At 42.8% G+C, this 21,517-nt stretch overlaps 1 protein-coding gene across 2 annotated transcripts in view; it reads right to left on the bottom strand.

Moving 5' to 3' along the window:
• VSTM2L (V-set and transmembrane domain containing 2 like) overlaps nt 1-18,624 on the bottom strand; it is a 112,960-nt gene extending 94,336 nt beyond the window's left edge. Inside the window, exon 1 of one of the 2 annotated variants that reach the window (XM_063960377.1) lies at nt 18,335-18,624. In XM_063960377.1, the coding sequence (XP_063816447.1) occupies nt 18,335-18,425 (91 nt within the window). In that variant the 5' untranslated portion in view covers nt 18,426-18,624. The remainder of the gene's footprint in view (nt 1-18,334) is intronic. The other variant, XM_063960376.1, reaches the window with a different exon arrangement.
• Nucleotides 18,625-21,517: the final 2,893 nt, after the last annotated feature.

The following is a 21,517-nucleotide window of genomic DNA, read 5'->3' as shown; positions in this document are numbered from 1 at the left end:
ACATGGTCGACATGGGCACATGGCCGACACATGAAAATGGTCGACACGTGAAAATGATCGACACGTGAAAAGGTCGACATGACTTTTTTTGTGTTGTTTTTTTGCGTAAAGTGACTGGGAACCCCAATTAGTGCACCGCGTCCCCTCGCATGGCTCGCTTCGCTCGCCATGTTTCGGGCACAGATTACCGTTCCAATCGTAGTCCACGTGGATCGTAAAGTATGGAAAAGTTCCCCAAAAGAAAAAAGTTAAAAAAACTCATGTCGACCTTTTCATGTGTCGACCTTTCATGTGTAGATCATTTCATGTGTTGACCATGTGTCCATGTCGACCATGTCAATGTCGACCAATAGTGGTCGACATAATGACTGTCGACCATAACATGGTCGACCATGTGAACGGATACCAGATACATCGACCATCCGTACACACTAAACAATATAACATGCGACCTATCGTTCATTAGCCGAATTCAGCTGTCGGCTGCCGGGTTGTCCCATCTGCTGGGTCGAAGCAGAGCAGATGGGACGCACCCAATGTCGGCGGTCGGGAGCTCATGGAAGTGCGTACACACTACCCAATGTGCACGATACGTCGGTCTAATCTGCTGGTTCGGACAACATATTGCCTAGTGTGTACCCAGCTTTCCTGCAACTAATATCTCTTCCTATAAATCCATGTAATTTACAGTCTGTTCCCAATGCTTGATTATTCTCCATACTCCTTACTTTCATATTATCAGCAACTATAACGTTAAGCTTCCTTTCTCCTGCTGTTTTTGTTATAATGTCACAGGTCACTCTGTATTCTGCTTTCAACTCTAATGGGGCCGACTGTAAAGCAAAAAAGCAACAAACCACTTGCATGTAGCTCATAAATACTGGACAGTTGTATTTTTACAGTACAATTTAGAACTGAGTTTGGACCATACTTGCCTACTCTCCTGGAATGTCCGGGAAGCTCTCGAAAATTCGGTGACTCTCCCGGCCCCCCGGAACAGCAGACAAGTCTCCCGATTTTTCTGTCCCCCCTGCCCGGCCGCCCACTTTGAGAGTAAAGTGGGCGGTCCGGACAGTCGATGACGCGATTCTTGTTGAATCGCGTCATCATAGTCACGCCCCCTGCTGTATAATGTAGGTTATATCGGCATTAGAGCCGCGCCCTCGTACCACCTCCGTCCTGCCTCTTCTCGTCACTGTCCTGCCCCGCCCCTCTGCTGAACCGACCTGGCTGCTCTCTCCCGGTACGAGTTGCCAGGAAGTAGGTAAGCATGGTTTGGACATGTCCCTCTCAAATCTAAGTATCTCTGCACATTTTAAATTTGCTCCACCTGCACAGCAACACGGTTTTTACCATAGTACATAGGGTCTGTTCATTAAGAAACTAAAAAGCGTACTGATACTGATGTATAGCTGTTATAAGTAATAGTAGTAATTCACATATACTCACCCTTCCGGCAATGCGATGAGCTTCCCTGCAGTTACCACCGCAGTTCAGGTTACGCCATTTTGAGCTGGCGAACCTGAACTCCATGGAGAAGCGGAAAGCTTCCTTCATGAATCGAATTCAGGATACAAAAGTATGGTGATGCGATTTAGCTGCGGAGCAGGGGTGCCGCTGGAGAAGTCAGGGACTTCTCCACAGTAACCTGCTCCATGAATAGCAGGAAGCAGAGAAAAGCCACGTTAAATGCAAAACAGGGCTTTTCTCTGCTTTATGAATAGACCCCATAGTTACTTGCTCTTTTTTTGCTTTGTCAGAATCAGCCTCTACTACAAATCCGTGACATGATAGCCTCACTCCACCAGGCAGTCACAGATTTGTCCTTAGAGGTTACTCTTCCTAGAGCAAACTGAGTGGGCTTTTTTTTTTAACCATTCCTAGTGTATAGGGTTTCCCTCTCACCGTCAATAACTGCCTGTTACTGACACCTCCCACTGCATCATGATGCGAATAACTCACTGACACCACTAAAGGTCCTACTCCACACCTGGAACCGCTTCTCCCAAGGCTCCTACCCCCAGCAACTGGCACTACTTACTTCTGTGTATGTGTGGTCACACTTCTGCAACACCTCCTGGTTTGTGTCAGCTAATCTCCAAAGATCATTTACTATAGACCAATACTGTGTTTGGTAACAGGCAACGGAGACACCGGGAGACACAGGATTCAACTACAGAACAGCCGGAGAATGGAGTAGTACTATTATGGTGGTCACAGGAAGCAAGAAGATATTTTCTTGAAAGCAGGAAGATGTTTATTTGCTCCAATGAAATGTCTTTCAGAGTCAGTTAGTTCTGTAGCTACAGGTACTAGGAACTCCACAGAATACAAGATGATACACTTCAAGCAGGTCAAGAAGTTATATAACAGAACTCACAAGCTCCTTATATTCAGTTTAAGTATACAATACAGCAGGGGGTTATACCGCCCTGGTCTCTTGTGCATATGTGCAAAAGGTGTCATAGCATGGGAATTTACAGATGGTGAGACAGCATCACGATGCTGACCTGTCCACCGTCTCACCTGTACTAGTTTACACTTTGCTGTATTACATGTAAGATTCCACATTTTAGCACAGTCTTCTAGTTTCTCTACAGCAGTATTAACTTGTTTTAAGACTTTTGGGGTATCAACCTGTTACAAATCTTTGTATCATCTGTCAAAAGACATAACTTCCCCTGTATACCTTGCTTTCACTGATTTACCTTAAATTAGGGCTTGCTGTGGGTTTCTGCACTGTATAAGTTTACTCCTATGTTAGTAAATAAAACCAACTGTCAGGATAGAAACTTCTCCATGTTTGAATTTCCTGAGAACTACCTAGCTAACCTATGTTGCACAATTATCTTCTGCCCCATCCACCTAACAAAGCAAAATGTGACAAGGAAGAGACTGACTCTCAGTTCAGCAACCCAAACATGGCTAGGTACCAACTGGCACATATTCAATAAAATGCCACAGTACTAGACATTTGTAAAGGTGTGCTTAAATCTGCAATCCTGCGCTCTCTGAAACCTAACTGTTTGCTGGACTGTGCTCCGTTCTTGCACACTAAAAGTGGGTCTCAATCTAGAAATGCATAAGAAATATAATTTCAGCCGATGTACTCAATACTTAGCTGCCAATAAAATAAGTATCTGGACAGACAACATATATGCGACATTTATAATGTCTCAAAGCTACTGTATGACTTCTCATTACAATTGACCTTATTATACATACATGCAGTGCATAAAGTGGTCCTAGAGAGGTGGTGGAACTCACCCCCCTCCCCACGGTGCCCATGTAATAAAGGTAAATAGGGGGTGTGGTCTCAAAAAGAAAGGGGCGTAGTCACACAATAGTAATAATGCCCACAGTAGTAGCACCCAAGTGGAAATTTTGAAGTGGGGGTATGGAAAAGTGAAGGTTGCAATTATGTGCGCGCCAAAGGCGCGCGCTCTCCTGAAAAGGGGACGTGGCAACGCAAAAGGGGGCGTGCCCTTTAGTGTCGTTTACCACACCATATACCCCTTATACACATTATGCACCACAATAGTAGGACCCCTTTCACATTATACCTCACAGTATGAGCCGAAATTCACATTATACCACACAGTATGAGCCACATTCATATTACACCACACAGTATGAGCCACATTCACATTACACCACACAGTATGAGCCGAAATTCACATTATAGCACACAGTATGAGCCAAAATTCACATTATAGCACACAGTATGAGCCAAAATTCACATCATACCCCACAGTATGAGCCGAAATTCACATTATACCACAATCTCAGCGGGCGCCCCCAGCATCTCCCTGCAATGCCGGGACATCGGGTTAGGCAGAACTGCGTTATGTCTCACTTTAACCCCTGCATACATGGCATGAACTATCCTCTGGGCATGTATAAAATATTCATGAAAAGTAAGAAGAGTAAATGACCCATTTATTGGTAGCAGCAGGCTGACTGTGCCAGCTTCCAATCAACTTGGAGTAGCGTCAAGGGTTCTTCAGCCACCACTGAAATGATGCTGCAGCAGCTAAAGAGGTGCAGAGGAGCGGTATCCGGTCAGATGGTCGACAATGTTAAGGTCGACACTCATTAGGCTGAGCACTATTGGTCGACATTGACATGGGCAAATGGTCGACACATGAAAGGTCGACATGAGTTGTTGGGGGGGGTTTTTTCCATTCTTTTTTGGAACTTTTTCATACTTTTTTTCCGATCCACGTGGACTACGATTGGGAACGGTAACCTGTGCCGAGCGCAGCAAGGCACCTTGCCTGAAGCATGGCGAGCAAAACGAGCCATGTGAGGGGACGCGGTGCACTAATTGGGGTTCCCCGTCACTTTACGCAGAAAACGACACAAAAAAAGTAAAAAAAAAACTCCTGTCGACCTTTTCATGTGACGACCATTAGTCCATGTCAGCCATGTCAATGTCGACCAATAGTGGTCGACCTAATGAGTGTCGACCTTAACATTGCCGACCATTCATACCGGAACCCAGAGGAGCAGCCACAAGGCAGCAGACTGCACCCATGTAACTGACGCCATAGTTACTCCATGCTCTGCTGCCCTCTGACCTCTGTGATTTAGGCAGACTCGGGGAATGGCCCAAATTGTTGTGGTTTCCCATTCGGCAATGGTGGAAGGTACAGTATATGATACATGTGTTAATAACTTCTACTAGGTTATACTATCAATGTTAGATTTGTCAAAACTGCAAGGCACTTACATTTTCTACTTTGATCTATGCCTTCCAGTATTCTCTGCTGCCAGTAATCTGAAGATATAGGTAAACTCAAAACACACATGTTGTCTACCTGATGGTTTTATTCTCCTCTGACCTGATCTTTAACATGCGCTATATTACCTGTCTCTGTATGTCTCCTTTCATTTCATTGTTTCAGTCTCAGATGTATCTGCTGCCTGAGCCTTTATATGTTATATTACATTATCTGTAGATTGATGTACTTTACAGTAATTGTGTTATTCACAACGGCTATGCATAGGTGGTCTGTATATACTATGTACATGTTCATTTATACCCTGAATAAATCACTCAGAATGCACAGCTTGTGTATTGTGCAAGTGATTCTCCCACCTCTATCCTCTTCTGTCCCCCACCTGCCTGCTCATTGTCTGCACACAGTTGCAGATTCATGGTAATAAAATATTAATAGGGGATTTTCAGTGCACAGACTGTCTACTTCTCCCGGCAGAGCCAGATCCTTCGTACAATAAATGCAAGCCCCACAGAGGGTCTGATTAACATGCTGGCGGCATTACAGGAACCCATACAGGCATCTGATTATGAGTGCAGATCAGATGTAGATAGGAGAAAACCGCACTGCCTTTCCTTAACCCACTCACCACCAAAGACCTGTACAACACTTTGAATAAAGTCTGCATCGTTCCTGATCACCTGTATTTAGGAGATATGTTAGGTACAGTAGGAACCTACCACTGTATCATCTGCAGTCAGGAGATCAGAGGACACTAGATAGAAATCCAGCACTGTCTCATTCAGTGCCGATAATGCGTCAGGAGATCAATGAACATCAGATAGGGACCCAGCACTGTCCGATTGTCTACTGATAATCTGCAGTCAGGAAGATAACCAGAACTTTACAAAGAAAACCACTGTCTGATCCTGTTCTGATGATCTGCATAATGCACACATATAAATCCAGCACGGACGGACTGTGTATGCATAATCTTTAATCAGGTGATCACTGGACATTAAATTAGAATCCAGCACTGTCCTACCCTGTCATGGTAATATGCAATCAGGAGATTACTGGACATTATATAGAAACCCAGCACTGTCTGATCCTAAAATGACAATCTACAGTCATCATAGCACTGGAAATTAGAGAGAAACTCAGCACTTTCTAATCCTGTCCAGACAATCTGCAGTCAAGTGATTACAGAACACTAGAGAGAAACCAGCCTGGTATGATCCTGTTCTGATGATCTGCATAATACTTACATATAAATCTAGCACTATCGGATAAATGGGATCAGTATGTGATCCTGGCAGCCGGGATTCCGGCAGTCATTATACCGAAGTCGGGATACCGGTTATTAGAATACTGGCGGGGGAAAAGAGCAATGAAGCCCCTTGCGGGCTTGGTGGCGAGCTCCGCTCCCCACAGGTTCTATGCTCCCTCTATGGATGTCGTGGACACCCACAGAGGGGGAATCATCTACCTCGCCGGTATTCCGGCAGTGCTATGGTGCCCCTGGCGTGTTCCCGGCGTTGGTGTTGTGACAGCCGGGATCCCGTCCATCGTTATGCTGACTGCATACCGGATAATCTACAGATAATCTTTTATAAAGAGATTACTGCAGATTATCAAGGATCAAACAGTGCTGGGTTCTAATCTGATCCTGTCCTGATATCTGCAGTCAGGAGATCACTGTACAATAGATAGGCACCCAGCACTGTCTGTTCCTGTCCTGATATCTGCAGTCAGGAGATCACTGTACAATAGATAGGCACCCAGCACTGTCTGTTCCTGTCCCAATAATATGCAGTCAGGAGATCACTGTACATTATGTAGGAACCCAGCACTGTCTGATCCTGTCCTGATATCTGCAGTCAGGAGATCACTGTACAATAGATAGGAACCCAGCACTGTCTGATCCTGTCCTGATATCTGCAGTCAGGAGGTCACTGTACATTATGTAGGAACCCAGCACTGTCTGATCCTGTCCTGATATCTGCAGTCAGGAGATCACTGTACAATAGATAGGCACCCAGCACTGTCTGTTCCTGTCCTGATATCTGCAGTCAGGAGATCACTGTACAATAGATAGGCACCCAGCACTGTCTGTTCCTGTCCCAATAATATGCAGTCAGGAGATCACTGTACATTATGTAGGAACCCAGCACTGTCTGATCCTGTCCTGATATCTGCAGTCAGGAGGTCACTGTACATTATGTAGGAACCCAGCACTGTCTGATCCTGTCCTGATATCTGCAGTCAGGAGATCACTGTACAATAGATAGGAACCCAGCACTGTCTGATCCTGTCCTGATATCTGCAGTCAGGAGGTCACTGTACATTATGTAGGAACCCAGCACTGTCTGATCCTGTCCTGATATCTGCAGTCAGGAGATCACTGTACAATAGATAGGCACCCAGCACTGTCTGTTCCTGTCCCAATAATATGCAGTCAGGAGATCACTGTACATTATGTAGGAACCCAGCACTGTCTGATCCTGTCCTGATATCTGCAGTCAGGAGATCACTGTACATTAGATAGGAAATCAGCACTGTCTGATCCTGTCCTGATATCTGCAGTCAGGAGATCACTGTACAATAGATAGGCACCCAGCACTGTCTGTTCCTGTCCCAATAATATGCAGTCAGGAGATCACTGTACATTATGTAGGAACCCAGCACTGTCTGATCATGTCCTGATATCTGCAGTCAGGAGATCACTGTACATTAGATAGGAACCCAGCACTGTCTGATCCTGTCCGGATATCTGCAGTCAGGAGATCACTGTACATTAGATAGGTACCCAGCACTGTCTGATCCTGTCCTGATATCTGCAGTCAGGAGGTCACTGTACATTAGATAGGAACCCAGCACTGTCTGATCCTGTCCTGATATCTGCAGTCAGGAGGTCACTGTACATTAGATAGGAACCCAGCACTGTCTGATCCTGTCCTGATATCTGCAGTCAGCAGATCACTGTACAATAGATAGGAACCCAGCACTGTCTGATCCTGTCCTGATATCTGCAGTCAGGAGGTCACTGTACGTTAGATAGGAACCCAGCACTGTCTGATCCTGTCCTGATATCTGCAGTCAGGAGATCACTGTACAATAGATAGGAACCCGACATTGATCCTGTCCTGATATCTGCAGTCAGGAGGTCACTGTACATTAGATAGAAACCCAGCACTGTCTGATCCTGTCCTGATAATCTGCAGTCATCAGATCACTGTACAATGAGCCCCAGCACTGTCCATTTCTGTATGAATAAACTGCAGTCAGGAGGTCACTGTACATTAGATAGGAACCCGCACTGTCTGATCCTGTCCTGATATCTGCAGTCATCAGATCACTGTACAATGAGCCCCAGCACTGTCCATTTCTGTATGAATAAACTGCAGTCAGGAGGTCACTGTACATTAGATAGGAACCCAGCACTGTCTGATCCTACCTCCTATATCCAGCATTGTTAGATTAAAACAGGGCCAAATGTCAGAGAAATATTTGTACCTCATTTATCACCTCCAAACTCCCTTCCAGCAACACGCACAAGTGGTTTTTAAAGATGATACCAATTAAGGTCACAGTACACCAAGCAAGTGATATGATCTGATAGGGTTTTTTTTATATATAGAATTTTGTTGAATTGACCAATCAGGGTATAAACTAGAAATACTGGGCCCCAAAGGGAACTATAAACTCTTCCCTTTTCAATCCACGACCTGGTAGTGTTCAAGCCACCTTTGTATTTGCAGTTTTATTTCGACATATATCTAGTTTAACTGCAGCAAGGCTCATGCTCCAAGTATTTTACAATAAACATCAATAACATATCTCAGAATTGATTACAATAGTGCCGCAACACTGCACATTTAGCCCAAGTCATCACCTGTCATCATTGTGTCTCTGAATTTACATAATAAAGGTCAGGGCGGCCTCACAGTTGTGGGACCTGGACTATCACAGTTGTGGGACCTGGACTACCACCTCACCTGGCACTTTGGCAACCATCTACTATCAGGCTGTAGAAGGATTTGGAACGTAAGAGCTGTTGACAATTTTGTCAGTCAAAGGTAATAGATTACTGCGCGATAGGCATGAGGTAAATTGCGACTGACTTGTGACGTGTCAGCAGACAGTGAACTATGTCAGAAGAAGGGAAACATTATTTATTGCATTGTTCCTTTAATGTCAGAATGGCTTTCTTAGAAAATCATTCATAAGTTGCACACGGTCATATTATTCAATTACTTTGATCAATACATTGCCCAGCTGGTAGTTATGCACACTACAGCAACTTACTCTATGAGTTTTACAATCTTTTCTAAAAAGCAGTAAGTCTAGTGGGGCCTATTTGAGGATGTTTTTGCTACCGATAGGGTTGCTATGCCTCGCAATAGCCCCCTCTAGCAATACAATTCATCAGGTGTCACCTATTTACCAAGGATCACAGTGGTACCACTGTGATCTCTGTGCTGTAATCACAATCTCAGGTTGGCAATAGCAGAAGTAAAATCTGTGACAAAAATTATTTATGCTTTGATAAAACATTTTTTTGTTCAGCCTTTAGTGGAGTTTAAAATTATATATATATATATATATATATATATATATATACATAGATATATATATACTTATATCATTCTTTTTATGTTGATCTATTTTTTTTTTGTTCAGTCTTTAGTGGAGTTTAATATATATATGTTGGGTGTATATATATATATATATATATATATATATATATATATACATACATATATCATTTTTTTATGTTGATCTATTTTTTACATTTACTTTTTTGCCCATATAATGGTACTAAAATTTAATGTCTAAGGTCCACAATTTCCAGATGAACTATTGAATTAACCCTTACCCTTATTGCTTTAAGCCAAAAAATCTCTGAGGAAGCTTTCAATAGGTTTTGGTTAGTTTCACTGCAAGTCAATGGAAATAGCTATACACAGTATGTTTAAAAAAAAAAAAACCAACAAGCAATGTTTTTAATGCAAAGTAAGAAGAGCAGGAGAGTGGAATCAGCATAAAAATGTAGTCTTCATCGAAAAATTATGCAGTGTGGGTAAGTTTACCAATCGTTCTTGAAAACCTGTATGTATACTCTTTTTTTAGTGACAAATCTGGAGTGTACGCAGAATTTCTTTAGTGTCTGATGCAGTATAGACCGTTTCTCAGCGACTCCAGCTGCCTGGAGCTCTTTTTATTGATTAGTCCATGTCTACTATTATAGTAACCAACGGGAAGCAGCCTGCGCAGTTAGCCAATCACAAGCTGATTCCTACTGTCAAAGCAGCCATTAGATTGAGTCTCAGGCAGCCATATATACTAGAGAGGGAATCTGTGTACTAAGTGGGCACAATCGTTGAAGGAGCCTTGTACAAAATGATCCCAATGGAGGGGATTGCATAATAAATGGGCACAGAGTTGAAAGCTGTGCACTAAGGGCCTAATTCAAGGTTGATTGCAAAACAACATTTTCCTTTAATGAGCAAAACAATGTGCACTGCAGTGGGCGGCAGATATAACATTTGCAGAGAGACAGGGGCGGATCCAGAAGAAAATGAAAGGGGGGGTACCATGATAGGATAAAGATAATAGTTATATTTACATGCACCTAAGGCACATGTTCTCCCAGATAAGGGGTGTGGTATCACAGGGGGTGTGGCCTCACAGAATACACCATCAGGTAATGATTGGCTGTAGGAGCGTATCCTGGTTTATTGCCAATGTTTCACCCTGATTCCCTGATTGGGCCTTGAAATATTGGTCACCTGTTCCATTAGTTATGAGAGCCCGGAAGGCATCCCAGCACAATATAATTATTATAGTTTTTAGTTGGTGGTGGCAGGTGCAGCATACCTTGTTTTTGGCACTGCACAGAGACTCAGACTGCAGGATACGAACTGCCCATCTTTGATTAGCAGAAGCAGCCAGCTGGATCTCCAACAAGCAGCATAAGACATCTGCAGGACAGCCCTTTCACAATCACACGGGCCGCCTTCTCAAAGCTGAGGCTGAGTTTGACTGCATGGTAAAGGAAGTGGAGGAGGAAGTGCTGGGAAACTGTGCGGTGCAGTGAGGGCTAATGAAGCCTTCTGCGCCGTCATAAGTAACAGTCTTTCTCAATGCTGGCATTTGAACCCCCTGCCTGGCCTGGACTCTGGCCGGCTGGCAGTGGGGGAGGTAGGTTGCGGTGTGAGCACACTGACTTGCTGTTAGAGCCGTGGTGGGTCCTAGTGCCTGCCGGCTCTTTAATCAAATCTGACTGACGGAAATAGCAGTAGTGCTGCTGTTCTCCTTTTGAGAAAAAAAAAGTCAGAAATGACGGGGGGGCACGGGCCCGAGTGCCCCCCCCCCCCCCCCCCCCCCCCTGGATCCGCCTATGCAGAGAGAGTTAGATTTGGGTGGGTTATTTTGTTTCTGTGCAGGGTAAATACTGGCTGCTTTATTTTTACACAATTTAATGTCAGTTTGAGCACACCCCACCCAAATCTAACTCTCTCTGCATATGTTCTGTCTGCCCCACCTGCACTGCACATGGTTTTGCCCATTAGAGGAAAATTTTATTTGGCAATCAACCTTAAATTAGGCCCTAAGTCGACAAAACAGAGGAGGAACTGTGTACTAAATGGGAACATCCCTGGGGGGGCTATATTATTATCTGATTATCACATTTCAGCATCTTTTTTTCCTGGAAATCATGTTTTCTTCATTGCCTGAATAGGTTTCTAATGCTAATAGTGTTTTATATATATACTTGTCCTGTTTTCACACAGAGATGAGATGTTGCTATAATCATTCCAAAATGACCAGAGGCTGAGTGGATTCATTTATCTAAAAGGAGCATGGCTTATTGTTATTGCAAAGTACTTTGTATCTTTTTTTTTCTTCACAATTTCTATTTTATTTTTATTTTTCCACAAATTGGGTAGCCCTACATGTGGCTCCCTTTGAGAGATGAACACCATTACAAAGAAGAACACTTAATAGGTGCAGGCAACCATTTTGTTTACGTTACAACTATTCATATAATTCAGCCTATCCATTCATTAGATACTATTGAAATCACTAGAGGACTTTGTGATCAATATATACGGGACTCAGCTCATGAACACTAGTTCAGGTCACAAAATAGCTATCTAATATGGGACTGATGCAGAACTGACCACAATTACACCCAAAATCTTGGCTGTAATGTGTTCAACATAAAGCCACAATTACAGCAATATGCAAGGTTTAATACATTGAAAGTTGCTGATAAGCACCAGTAGTATATGTGCAAAGTATACATCACGTGAATATTATTTATAAGTGCATCTCGTAACAGAGAGACACACACACACATGTATATATATATATATATAAAATGTGTGTCCTACTCCCTCTTTCACACATATTTTTTCTTATATAAACTGTGCTTAGCATCCTTTGTGCTGCTACCATGGATTATTAACCAAGCAGGCATAAAAAATACAGAATTTGTTCTATCTACAAGTAGGGGCCTGCGGCTCAATCACTAACCCAACCTTCACAGCTCAGGCCTCCATACTTCTATCTTTACCCTTGTTGAACTATGGGGGTAATTCAGATCTGATCGCTGGGCTACGTTTTTTGCTGTCCTGCGATCAGATAATTGCCGCCTACAGGGGGAGTGAATCTTCGCTGTGCAAGTGTGCGATCACATGTGTACGCCGAGCTGCGGAAATCCAGTGTGTGCAGTCTGAGCACAACCCAGGACTTACTCTTCCAGTGCGATTGTATCCTGCTGATCGGGGCCGGAGCTGACATCAGACGATTGGGCACGCCTACGTTTTTCTGAACACTCCCTGTAAACGGTCAGTTGCCACCAACCAACGGCCTCTTCCTGTCAATTACATTGCGAACGTCCGTGCGAATGGATCCTTTGCACCATCCCGCCGCTGACCGGCGATGCCCGTTGTAGCTGTCTGACGCGCCTGCGCATTGCGGTGCATACGCATGCAGCTTGGACCTGATCGCCCGCTGTGATGCGAAAATGCACAGCAGCGATCAGATCTGAATTACCCCCTATGTTCCTGTCTTTCCATCTTATACTGTTTCAGTCTCCCACTCTTACTTACTTGTCATTCAACAAAAAGGGAGCTATAACTAATGTAGGTACTTATTATTCAATTGATCAAAACTATCTGATTGGTTATGATGGACTGTTTTACACTTGCATAATTTTATCTGTGTTAATTGACTGATACAGAGTTATAGGCCCTACGCACTTAAAGATCTAACTGAACGATATGAGCGTTTTCGTTCAATAATGAACGAGAACTCATTCATATCGTTCAGTGTGCAGGCACCACCGATGAACGATGTGCGGCACCGCGCTCGTTCATCGTTGGTGCCGGCTCGTTTATACATGCATGCCGATATGGACCCTTTTGTTTATATTAGCATGCAGAGCTATGGGGCCGGGTGACGGGGGAAGTGAAGAAACTTCACTCCCCACGTCACCTTCCCCCCCCCCGACCTCTCCCCTCGCTGCCGGGTCGTCCATCAGCCATATCGCCAGGCACCTTGGCGGCACATTGCGCTGTGTGTAGGGCCCATTAGATATATGTCTGTGGAACAAATATATGAAAGGATAGGGCTGGGCAATTCCAAAGTAGCGGATGTAACTCTCAGATACAATGTTTGTGATAAACATCTGAATTGCTTCAAATTTAAAAAGCAAATAAAGAAGTAAATGTTACCACAAGTGTATCTACCACTGGTGAATAAAAATATGTAGTGTGAACAAACCTCACGATTGTTGTCTGTTGTAAATAAATACATTGTTCAAATGTAACGGATGTAACCGGGATAGGACATGGTAATTTCTGAAATAAAATACGTCTGATTTCTCTGGAACTACAACAGATATTTATTCCATACTTTTTTTACAATAAAGTGTAATCCACACAGATTGTTTTAGTACATTTTTCAGAAAAGTCATTCTTAGTACCTTGACAATATTTAATGGAATGTATGTGTAACGGACGTAGGGGGTAATTCCAAGTTGATCGCAGCAGGAAATTTTTTAGCAGTTGGGCAAAACCATGTGCACTGCAGGGGGGCAGATATAACATGTGCAGAGAATTAGATTTGGGTGGGTTATTTTGTTTCTGTGCAGGGTAAATACTGGATGCTTTATTTTTACACTGCAATTTAGATTGCAGATTGAACTCACCACACGCAAATCTCTCTCTCTGCACATGTTATATCTGCCTCCCCTGCAGTGCACATGGTTTTGCCTAACTGCTAACAAAGTTCCTGCTGCGATCAACTCAGAATTACCCCCGTAACCCGAAATCATCACAGACGTAACCATCAAATACATTAATCAGGAAATGAAAAAAAGGCCCCTTGCATTAACTGGTACAGGGTCATTTACCTTTCTAACAATGATTTCATATGGGTACCATATCTCATCATCTTTGTTTTAACTCTTTCACTAACATAAAACCACATGAAACCCTGATTATCAACATATAATTTCTGACAGTACATGTCCTTAACTTTTGTTATAAACTGCAATAATTCAAGTTTTTTACCTTTTTGTTTTCAGAAAACAGCAATAGATAATCAGTGGTCACAATCGGTGTCTGCCTGATGCTTGGTAGCCATTACTGAAATAAGACAAAATGGCAGCATGTCATGTGACACACTGTTACCAACCCATTTTTTAACTACTGTAGACTATGACTGATGCACTGGGAAATAATTTTTCTGAATATTCCAACTTTTTTTTTTCATGACCCATGTCCACTTTTGGTTGGAATTGCCCGGCTACATGAGTGTGGTATATGACGACATTTATGTCAACGGGTTGACTACGATATGCCGGCGGTCGGGCTCCCGGCGACCGGCATACCGGCGCCGGGAGCCCGACCGCCGGCTTACCGACAGTGTGGCGAGCGCAAATGAGCCCCTTGCGGGCTCGCCATGCTACGGGCACGGTGGCGCGCTACGCGTGCCACACTATTTTATTCTCCCTCCATGGGGGTCGTGGACCCCCACGAGGGAGAATAAGTGTCGGTATGCCGGCTGTCGGGATCCCGGCGCCAGTATACTGTGCGCCGGGATCCCGTCTGTCGGCATACTGAAGACCACCCATGTCAACATGGTCATAATGTCAACATCAACCATGTAGACAGCGATGAAATGTTGACCTATAGTCACTGGTGGCTCAGCGGTCACTTGCCTGCTCCTGACAACTCGCAGCGGCTTTCAGGTCCCAGTGGTCATATGAGCTTCACTTCTGGGCTAGCCCCGCAAATGCTCCAGCATTTCGGTAACTGTACCTAATCTATACCCCTATCCCACGCTTTAGTGCCTAACACCAAACTTCCCACCGCAGCCTAACCATAATGTTGACATTCTGACAATGTAGACATTTCGCAATGTGTTCACAATCAACACAATGCATGTTGACATAATAACTGTTGACACTGTGGCGTCAATATTGTCCTTTTGACTACATCCCAGACTACATCTGTATGCAAATTTGCTGCTACTTGTGCCTCCTTACCATTTGAGAAACAGGACGGGTGGAAAGTACAGTAAGAGTATGTTCATGTATTTGTGATGGAGGTAACCAGCATGAAGGTGTAAATTCACCTGTCAATAGCTGTAACAATAAGGTTGCCTGAGAACTGGTGCAAAAACTCGCTAATGATGATCATCGCCAGCACTAGCTAACAGTTTCTGATTGGCTGCACTTTCATCTCTGAAGCTGATAGGTACTTCCTTCACTGTCATTTCTATGCAAGAAGGAATATTTTATCTGCTTTATTATAGAGGTTTTATTAATACGGTTGAGTATCCCTTATCCAAAATCCCACATTTTTGGGTCCCCTACTGAGATAATGACATATATATTATATACTATGTATATATAAATATATTATATAGATATATATATGTATATTATATTATATATGTGTCATTATCTCAGTAGGGGAACCAAAAATTTGGGATTTTGAATTTTGGATAAGGGATACTCAACCTGTAGTAGCATTATTATGTAACCCACCCCATTTTTTCCAAACCCTTGTTGTGCGTATCACCAGTTTGTTTGTAAAAGTATCTAGGTATGTGATTACCCGACATAAACCTGACGCACATGCTACTGCTGCAGTGCTGGATGCATCTTGAGCTGGCTACGTTTCACTATGTGGGCACAAATACACTATTTTTATAAGCATTTTACAGTGTATATTATAATGTCTGTCCAATTTAGCATGAGACCGACTTATTTTACACTCATCTAATTTTCCTCATCTACATCGGTGTCAATTTCTGCGTCCCATGCTTGTGTATAGGTGACTTATCTCTTATACACTCCCATTTCTCAGTCTCTCTACAACTTCTACCACTTTATCTCTCCTCCTCAGAGGCATAAAGGATACAGTGATGTACTGTTACTATCAACCTGGGCTCCATGTAAACTAACCTTCATATGTTGGCCAAGCTACAGTATTGAGATTCCCTACTCCACCTGACTAAACTATGCCCCACATTTAATATTGTTTTCCTCTTTCTAATACCAAACTAATTGTGTTGTTCAAATTCACTTTACTTTAAAAAGCCCAAGGATAGAAATACCATTTCCATATTTATAATGCGTCAATGAGACCAGCACATATTTTAGTGCTGCATATACATACCGTAAGACTCCTGTCACATACTTTCTGTTTTCTTATTCAAAAAATGTTTAATTTTTCTGTGTCACTAAGAAATTGGGTAACTCACTGCTGAGATATGTGTATGCTTTTCTCTATATAAATATGGAAAGCTGAGCTAACCCCCTTCTCTCACGCACATTTTTATCTTCTGAACAATTGCTGCAATTACACCCACAGAGTCACTTCATGCATATTGCAATCTTGTGCAGCAATCCATTATGCAGCTCCCAGCAACTCGTGAGTTTATATGTGAGGAGATAGACAGACAGACAGCGATAGATAGATAGATAGATAGATAGATAGATAGATAGATAGATAGATAGATAGATAGATAGATAGATAGATAGATAGATAGATAGATAGAATTAACCTTACCACTTATAAATGTCCAAATAGGAAACACTACTAATAATCCCAGCCCTTACCATATTGCTAGTACCTATCACACTATTGTATTTTGCAATTAATATCAATAATTACAAACTTTAGCACAGTATCATATCACTCACTACATTTTCCTGTACATAACAGTCCACTGTATTCAATTACTAATTTTGTTTTACACAACTGGCATCAGAATAATGACTTTAGTTACTACATGGTCACAATCAACACAATTACATTAAAAATCACTGTGACAATCTGGATCACATCATTCCTACAACAAACTATAGTTTACCACTTCTACATACTGTATCAGTCTATCAATGCCAATCAGCACAAGTTATACTACTACTAAGATCAATACCTGTGCAGCTGTACCCTGTAACAGAATCCATAAAATACACCCAGTTTTGGGTCACGACTTCTGTACTGTATATAACTCTCCATCAATACCATTTCATGTATATTTAGTATTTTCCATATTATCCATTACAATACCATATTGGTTATCATGCCGCAAATATTGATCAGCATGGTTTTTCTCCAACCAATCATTGCAAATGTCTTTTCATGAAAATCAATAATCACATTTTTAAATACCACCTAACCAGTTTTTATTAGTGTGACCCCGACCAGTAACTTATGTATCCCAGGCTATATATTATTCTATATAAATCATGCTTTTGCTACTTCTCAAATTCTAACATAAGTGTAGTATTACAAAACAATAAAGGACTTATTACAACACACAAGTGACCAATTTGAAGACATGACATTTGAAGGTTTATACTTTTGAATGTATACATTCTCCATCCATTAACCATTTAATTCTGTATTCAGCCCCAGAAGAAGATACCACTCACACTTTCTCTAACCTCCCCCCTATATAGAACCAGAAACATGCTGGGGCCATTGACATGTATTATAGGCATGTTCAGACGGCTGATGCCAGTACTCATTAGCTATTAATCATGCACGAATAATACGGATCTGACAGTCTCAGTCCAAACATCTACACACACAGTTGGTGATGAGTCCCCAACAGAACGCTCAGTGAAATCAATAGCCAAAATGTCATTCTACAGACAGAGCAGCAGCCGTTCTATAGCAGCCTCATCAGGCTACAGATGTATGAACAGAATCCGGCATAGCACCCTTGTAACATGGAACAATTCTCTGACATGTCCATGTTAGGGCTTAGGCTAGGAACCTTCTACAGAGACTCCCTGACCTCCACTCACACAACGATGTACAGCGCCGAAACACTGCTTCCCTGGCCATTTATTACAGAGCACCCACAAAACCTTCTAAAGCACCTACAGTATCAGGCAGATGTACAAAGAGCGCAATTAGTAGCAGATCCCCACTGGCGATAAGTGGCTCTATCAATGGGGTAACCCCATTGCAGGTGACCTCATGTAATAATATACATAACTCAGACACACAGAGCTGAGACACCCCAAAACTAAAATCCCCTCCCCTAATACAGATGAAAGAGGCCATCACTACTACCATCGGCTGTGTTGTGTTTGTCTCCGACGCTGAGATGGATGTAGAACCCCAAGCAGTGCAGGACCCCCAGGCTCAGTCCCCAGGCTCCCATGGCGCTGTCACCTGGGGGGCTCCGGACGCTCTCCCTCTGCAGGATGCGCTCTGCGCGGAGGGATCTTCTGGCACTGCTGAGCTGAAGTCGGCGGAGGGATCAGACTCTGCATAAAATCCTCCTTCTTTAAAGAGCCCGCAAATCCCACTATGGGGAATGTCAGAAATTAGGGGTGTGAGTGACTGAGAGAGTGTGTATGAGAAAAAAAAACTGTCAGCCACCACTACAGCTACAGTAAAGCTTCATGGTCTCAAACCTATTGCAGCTAGTGTGGTTTTGTGCTAAATTATAACCTTACTAACTTGGTGTCATGCAAACCTCATTACCTTATGCATGCATCCCTGTGGCTGTTTTACATAGCAGGGGATTTATCGCTTCAACCTTGTACTGCCAGAAAGTCTTTAATTTTACAGTAAATCTCCCTCATTCGCTGCTCTGTCCAATCATAATACATTCAACAACACTTCTGAGGTCCTGAGAATAAGATGTGGTCACTGTGAGCGGCACCTTCAGCGCACGCACCTACAACAGGTTACTGCTCTGCTGCTGCTGTGTTTTGCTGCTACATGTACAGAGACTATTCCATTTTGAGAATGTGATTTGTATTCCAGTGCAGCGATGTCATTTGTAGAACACAACGGGGGTTCTTGTGAATGTGCAATAAAGGATGACTAGCTATATGTAACCCGTTCTCAGGCAACCTGTGACTACAGTAGCTTGCTGTTGTGGAACTAGAAGTCCCAGAATATTTCTGACTAGCATTGCAGGCTGCAGAACTATGAAATGTTGTATGCCGGTTACAAACCTACTGTGTAAGATTTCAGTGGTTCTCACCCTCACACCCTGAAGTACCCCCAACAGTTCATGTTTTCAAGATCTCTAGCTCTGGAAATAGGTGGGACAATTACTGACCCAATAGATTAACTCACATATGCATGATTAAAGAAATCTAGAAAACATGGCCTGTTGGGAGTACTTGAGGGCTGGAGTTGAGAACCACTGCTTTACATATATCCAACAATGAGACTCAGTATTGTGTGTGTATCATGGAAATTGCAGTTCAGGCATTGCTTTATGTTTTAAATATGTTACACCAGTGGTTCTCAAACTGTGTGTTGTGGCACCGTGGGATACTTGCAGGGGTGCCCTGGGTTGGTGGTCCAGGACCAATCCAAATTATTTATGGTCAATGTAATAGGCAAAAGCAGTGCTTGTGGCTGCCAGTCATAACATATGTGGACAAACAGAAGCAAACATTGTCCCTCACCACACAACTGAGCCTATGGATGACATATAAACACAATCTACTTAAATATTTCTTTCTAAATTTCCCAATAAGAAAATTTTGGCCTAGGTGCGGGGGGAAAAAATCTGATATTCCAGGGTGTCGTGATTCAAAAAAGTTTGGGAACCACTGGTCTACACATAAAATATAGATCTAGGCTGTTGTAATAAATTATTATATATGCACTTGGTACTTTGTAGGTATACAATTCTGATGAATCAGTAATGTGTGTAAAATCCCACTGAGATTTCTATGTTTGTATGTATAGTATGGACTTATTGATTTAATATATCAATTTAATTTAGTAACACTAAATAAATGTGCAGTATCTAGCCCATACCTTAAGGGCCCTACACACTGGCTGATTGACCGCAGAGGTACCCGACGGACGACCCAGCGGCGTGGAGGGGTTGGGGTGGGGAGGATGGGGGGAGTGAAGTTTCTTCAGTCACCCAGCCCCATACCCCTGCATGCTAATATGGACGATGTTGTCTATATTGGCTTGCAGGCATAAACAAGCCGGCACCAACGATGAACGAGCGTGGGGCCACGCATCGTTCGTGCATACACACTGAAACATATGAACGATATCTCTTTCGTTAATGAACGAGATCGTTCATATCTTTCAGTGTGATCGGCCAGTGTGTAGGGCCTATTAGTCTATTATGAGCTAAGGGCTCTAGTCAGCAACAATGTTGATGTTGCCCTGAATATTTTCCGACAACATTAACATTTTGTCCCCTTGCTATTCATGAAAAAAACGTAGAGTATAACTACTGTATTAACCCCTGTTCCTGGTGTAGTCTTGTATCCAAAAAGACTGCCTGCTCTTTACCCCATACTGTTCCCTCCACCACATGCTCCACTGTTTCCCAAGTGGAGCGTGTGCTGGGGAGCAGAATGAATTCAATACTGAGAAGTGTTGGGTATAGCATATATATATATATATATATATATATATACATACACACACACACTATAAAATACTGCGCAAAAGTTTTAGACAGGTGTGGAAAATATGCTGTAAAAGTAAGATTGAATGGGGGGAGTACACCAGGAAATGATGCATGTCATGGGCGTTTTTCGGGAACGGACGATGAGGTCTCCTGCGTTTCCTGCGATCGGAAACATGTGTCCCTTCCTACGTAGCCATGCTGCGTAGGCAGGAGTCAACCTCTATTTAAGGTTTCTGCGATGCGATCGCATTGTGGAGTGGCACCACACATGCTGGGCAGTCTTGCAAGTTTAGTGGTCGCAGATTTTGATAAGATAGCAAAATCTGCGACTTACTCTGAATAACCCCCAAAGTGCTGCACAGATCATTTACTTACTCTCTACAGTGCGATATTGTAGGAGCGGGGCATTAATGGAGAAGACAATTAAATTATCTACTCTGTTAACCCTTTGGTAAATAGCGGTAATACTTAAATTATGTGGAAAGGCTAGTTTCTGCATAATTTAAGCAGACATTTGCTTGTTGAATACAGCCCTAAGTATTACACTTTAAAGACAGCCTGTTTGTCTATCTGTCCACTGTCCATACAGGAGAGGTGTAATGTGTACCATGCTCTGTTGTGGCTATCTTTTCTAAAATCCACGTTGGTAAGGTAGGTATAGTTATAGAATATCAGCAAGGTATTTAGACCTTGCATAATGGATTATGTGGCTTTCAGCGGGGACTCAGTCCCACATAGCTCAGTTACAGTCAGTACTGACATTTGTCCTCATTAGCGAATTCAATACATGTTAACAGCTCAATAAAACATCAGCAGAACAGCCAATTCCTAGTAATGCACTACAGGGGACA

The sequence above is a fragment of the Pseudophryne corroboree genome, chromosome 3, assembly GCF_028390025.1.
Source record: "Pseudophryne corroboree isolate aPseCor3 chromosome 3, aPseCor3.hap2, whole genome shotgun sequence".
In the NCBI taxonomy this organism is placed as follows: Eukaryota; Metazoa; Chordata; class Amphibia; order Anura; family Myobatrachidae; genus Pseudophryne; species Pseudophryne corroboree.
The sequence above is the reverse complement of the archived record's forward strand: the minus strand, read 5'-3'. Positions and strand labels throughout refer to the sequence as shown.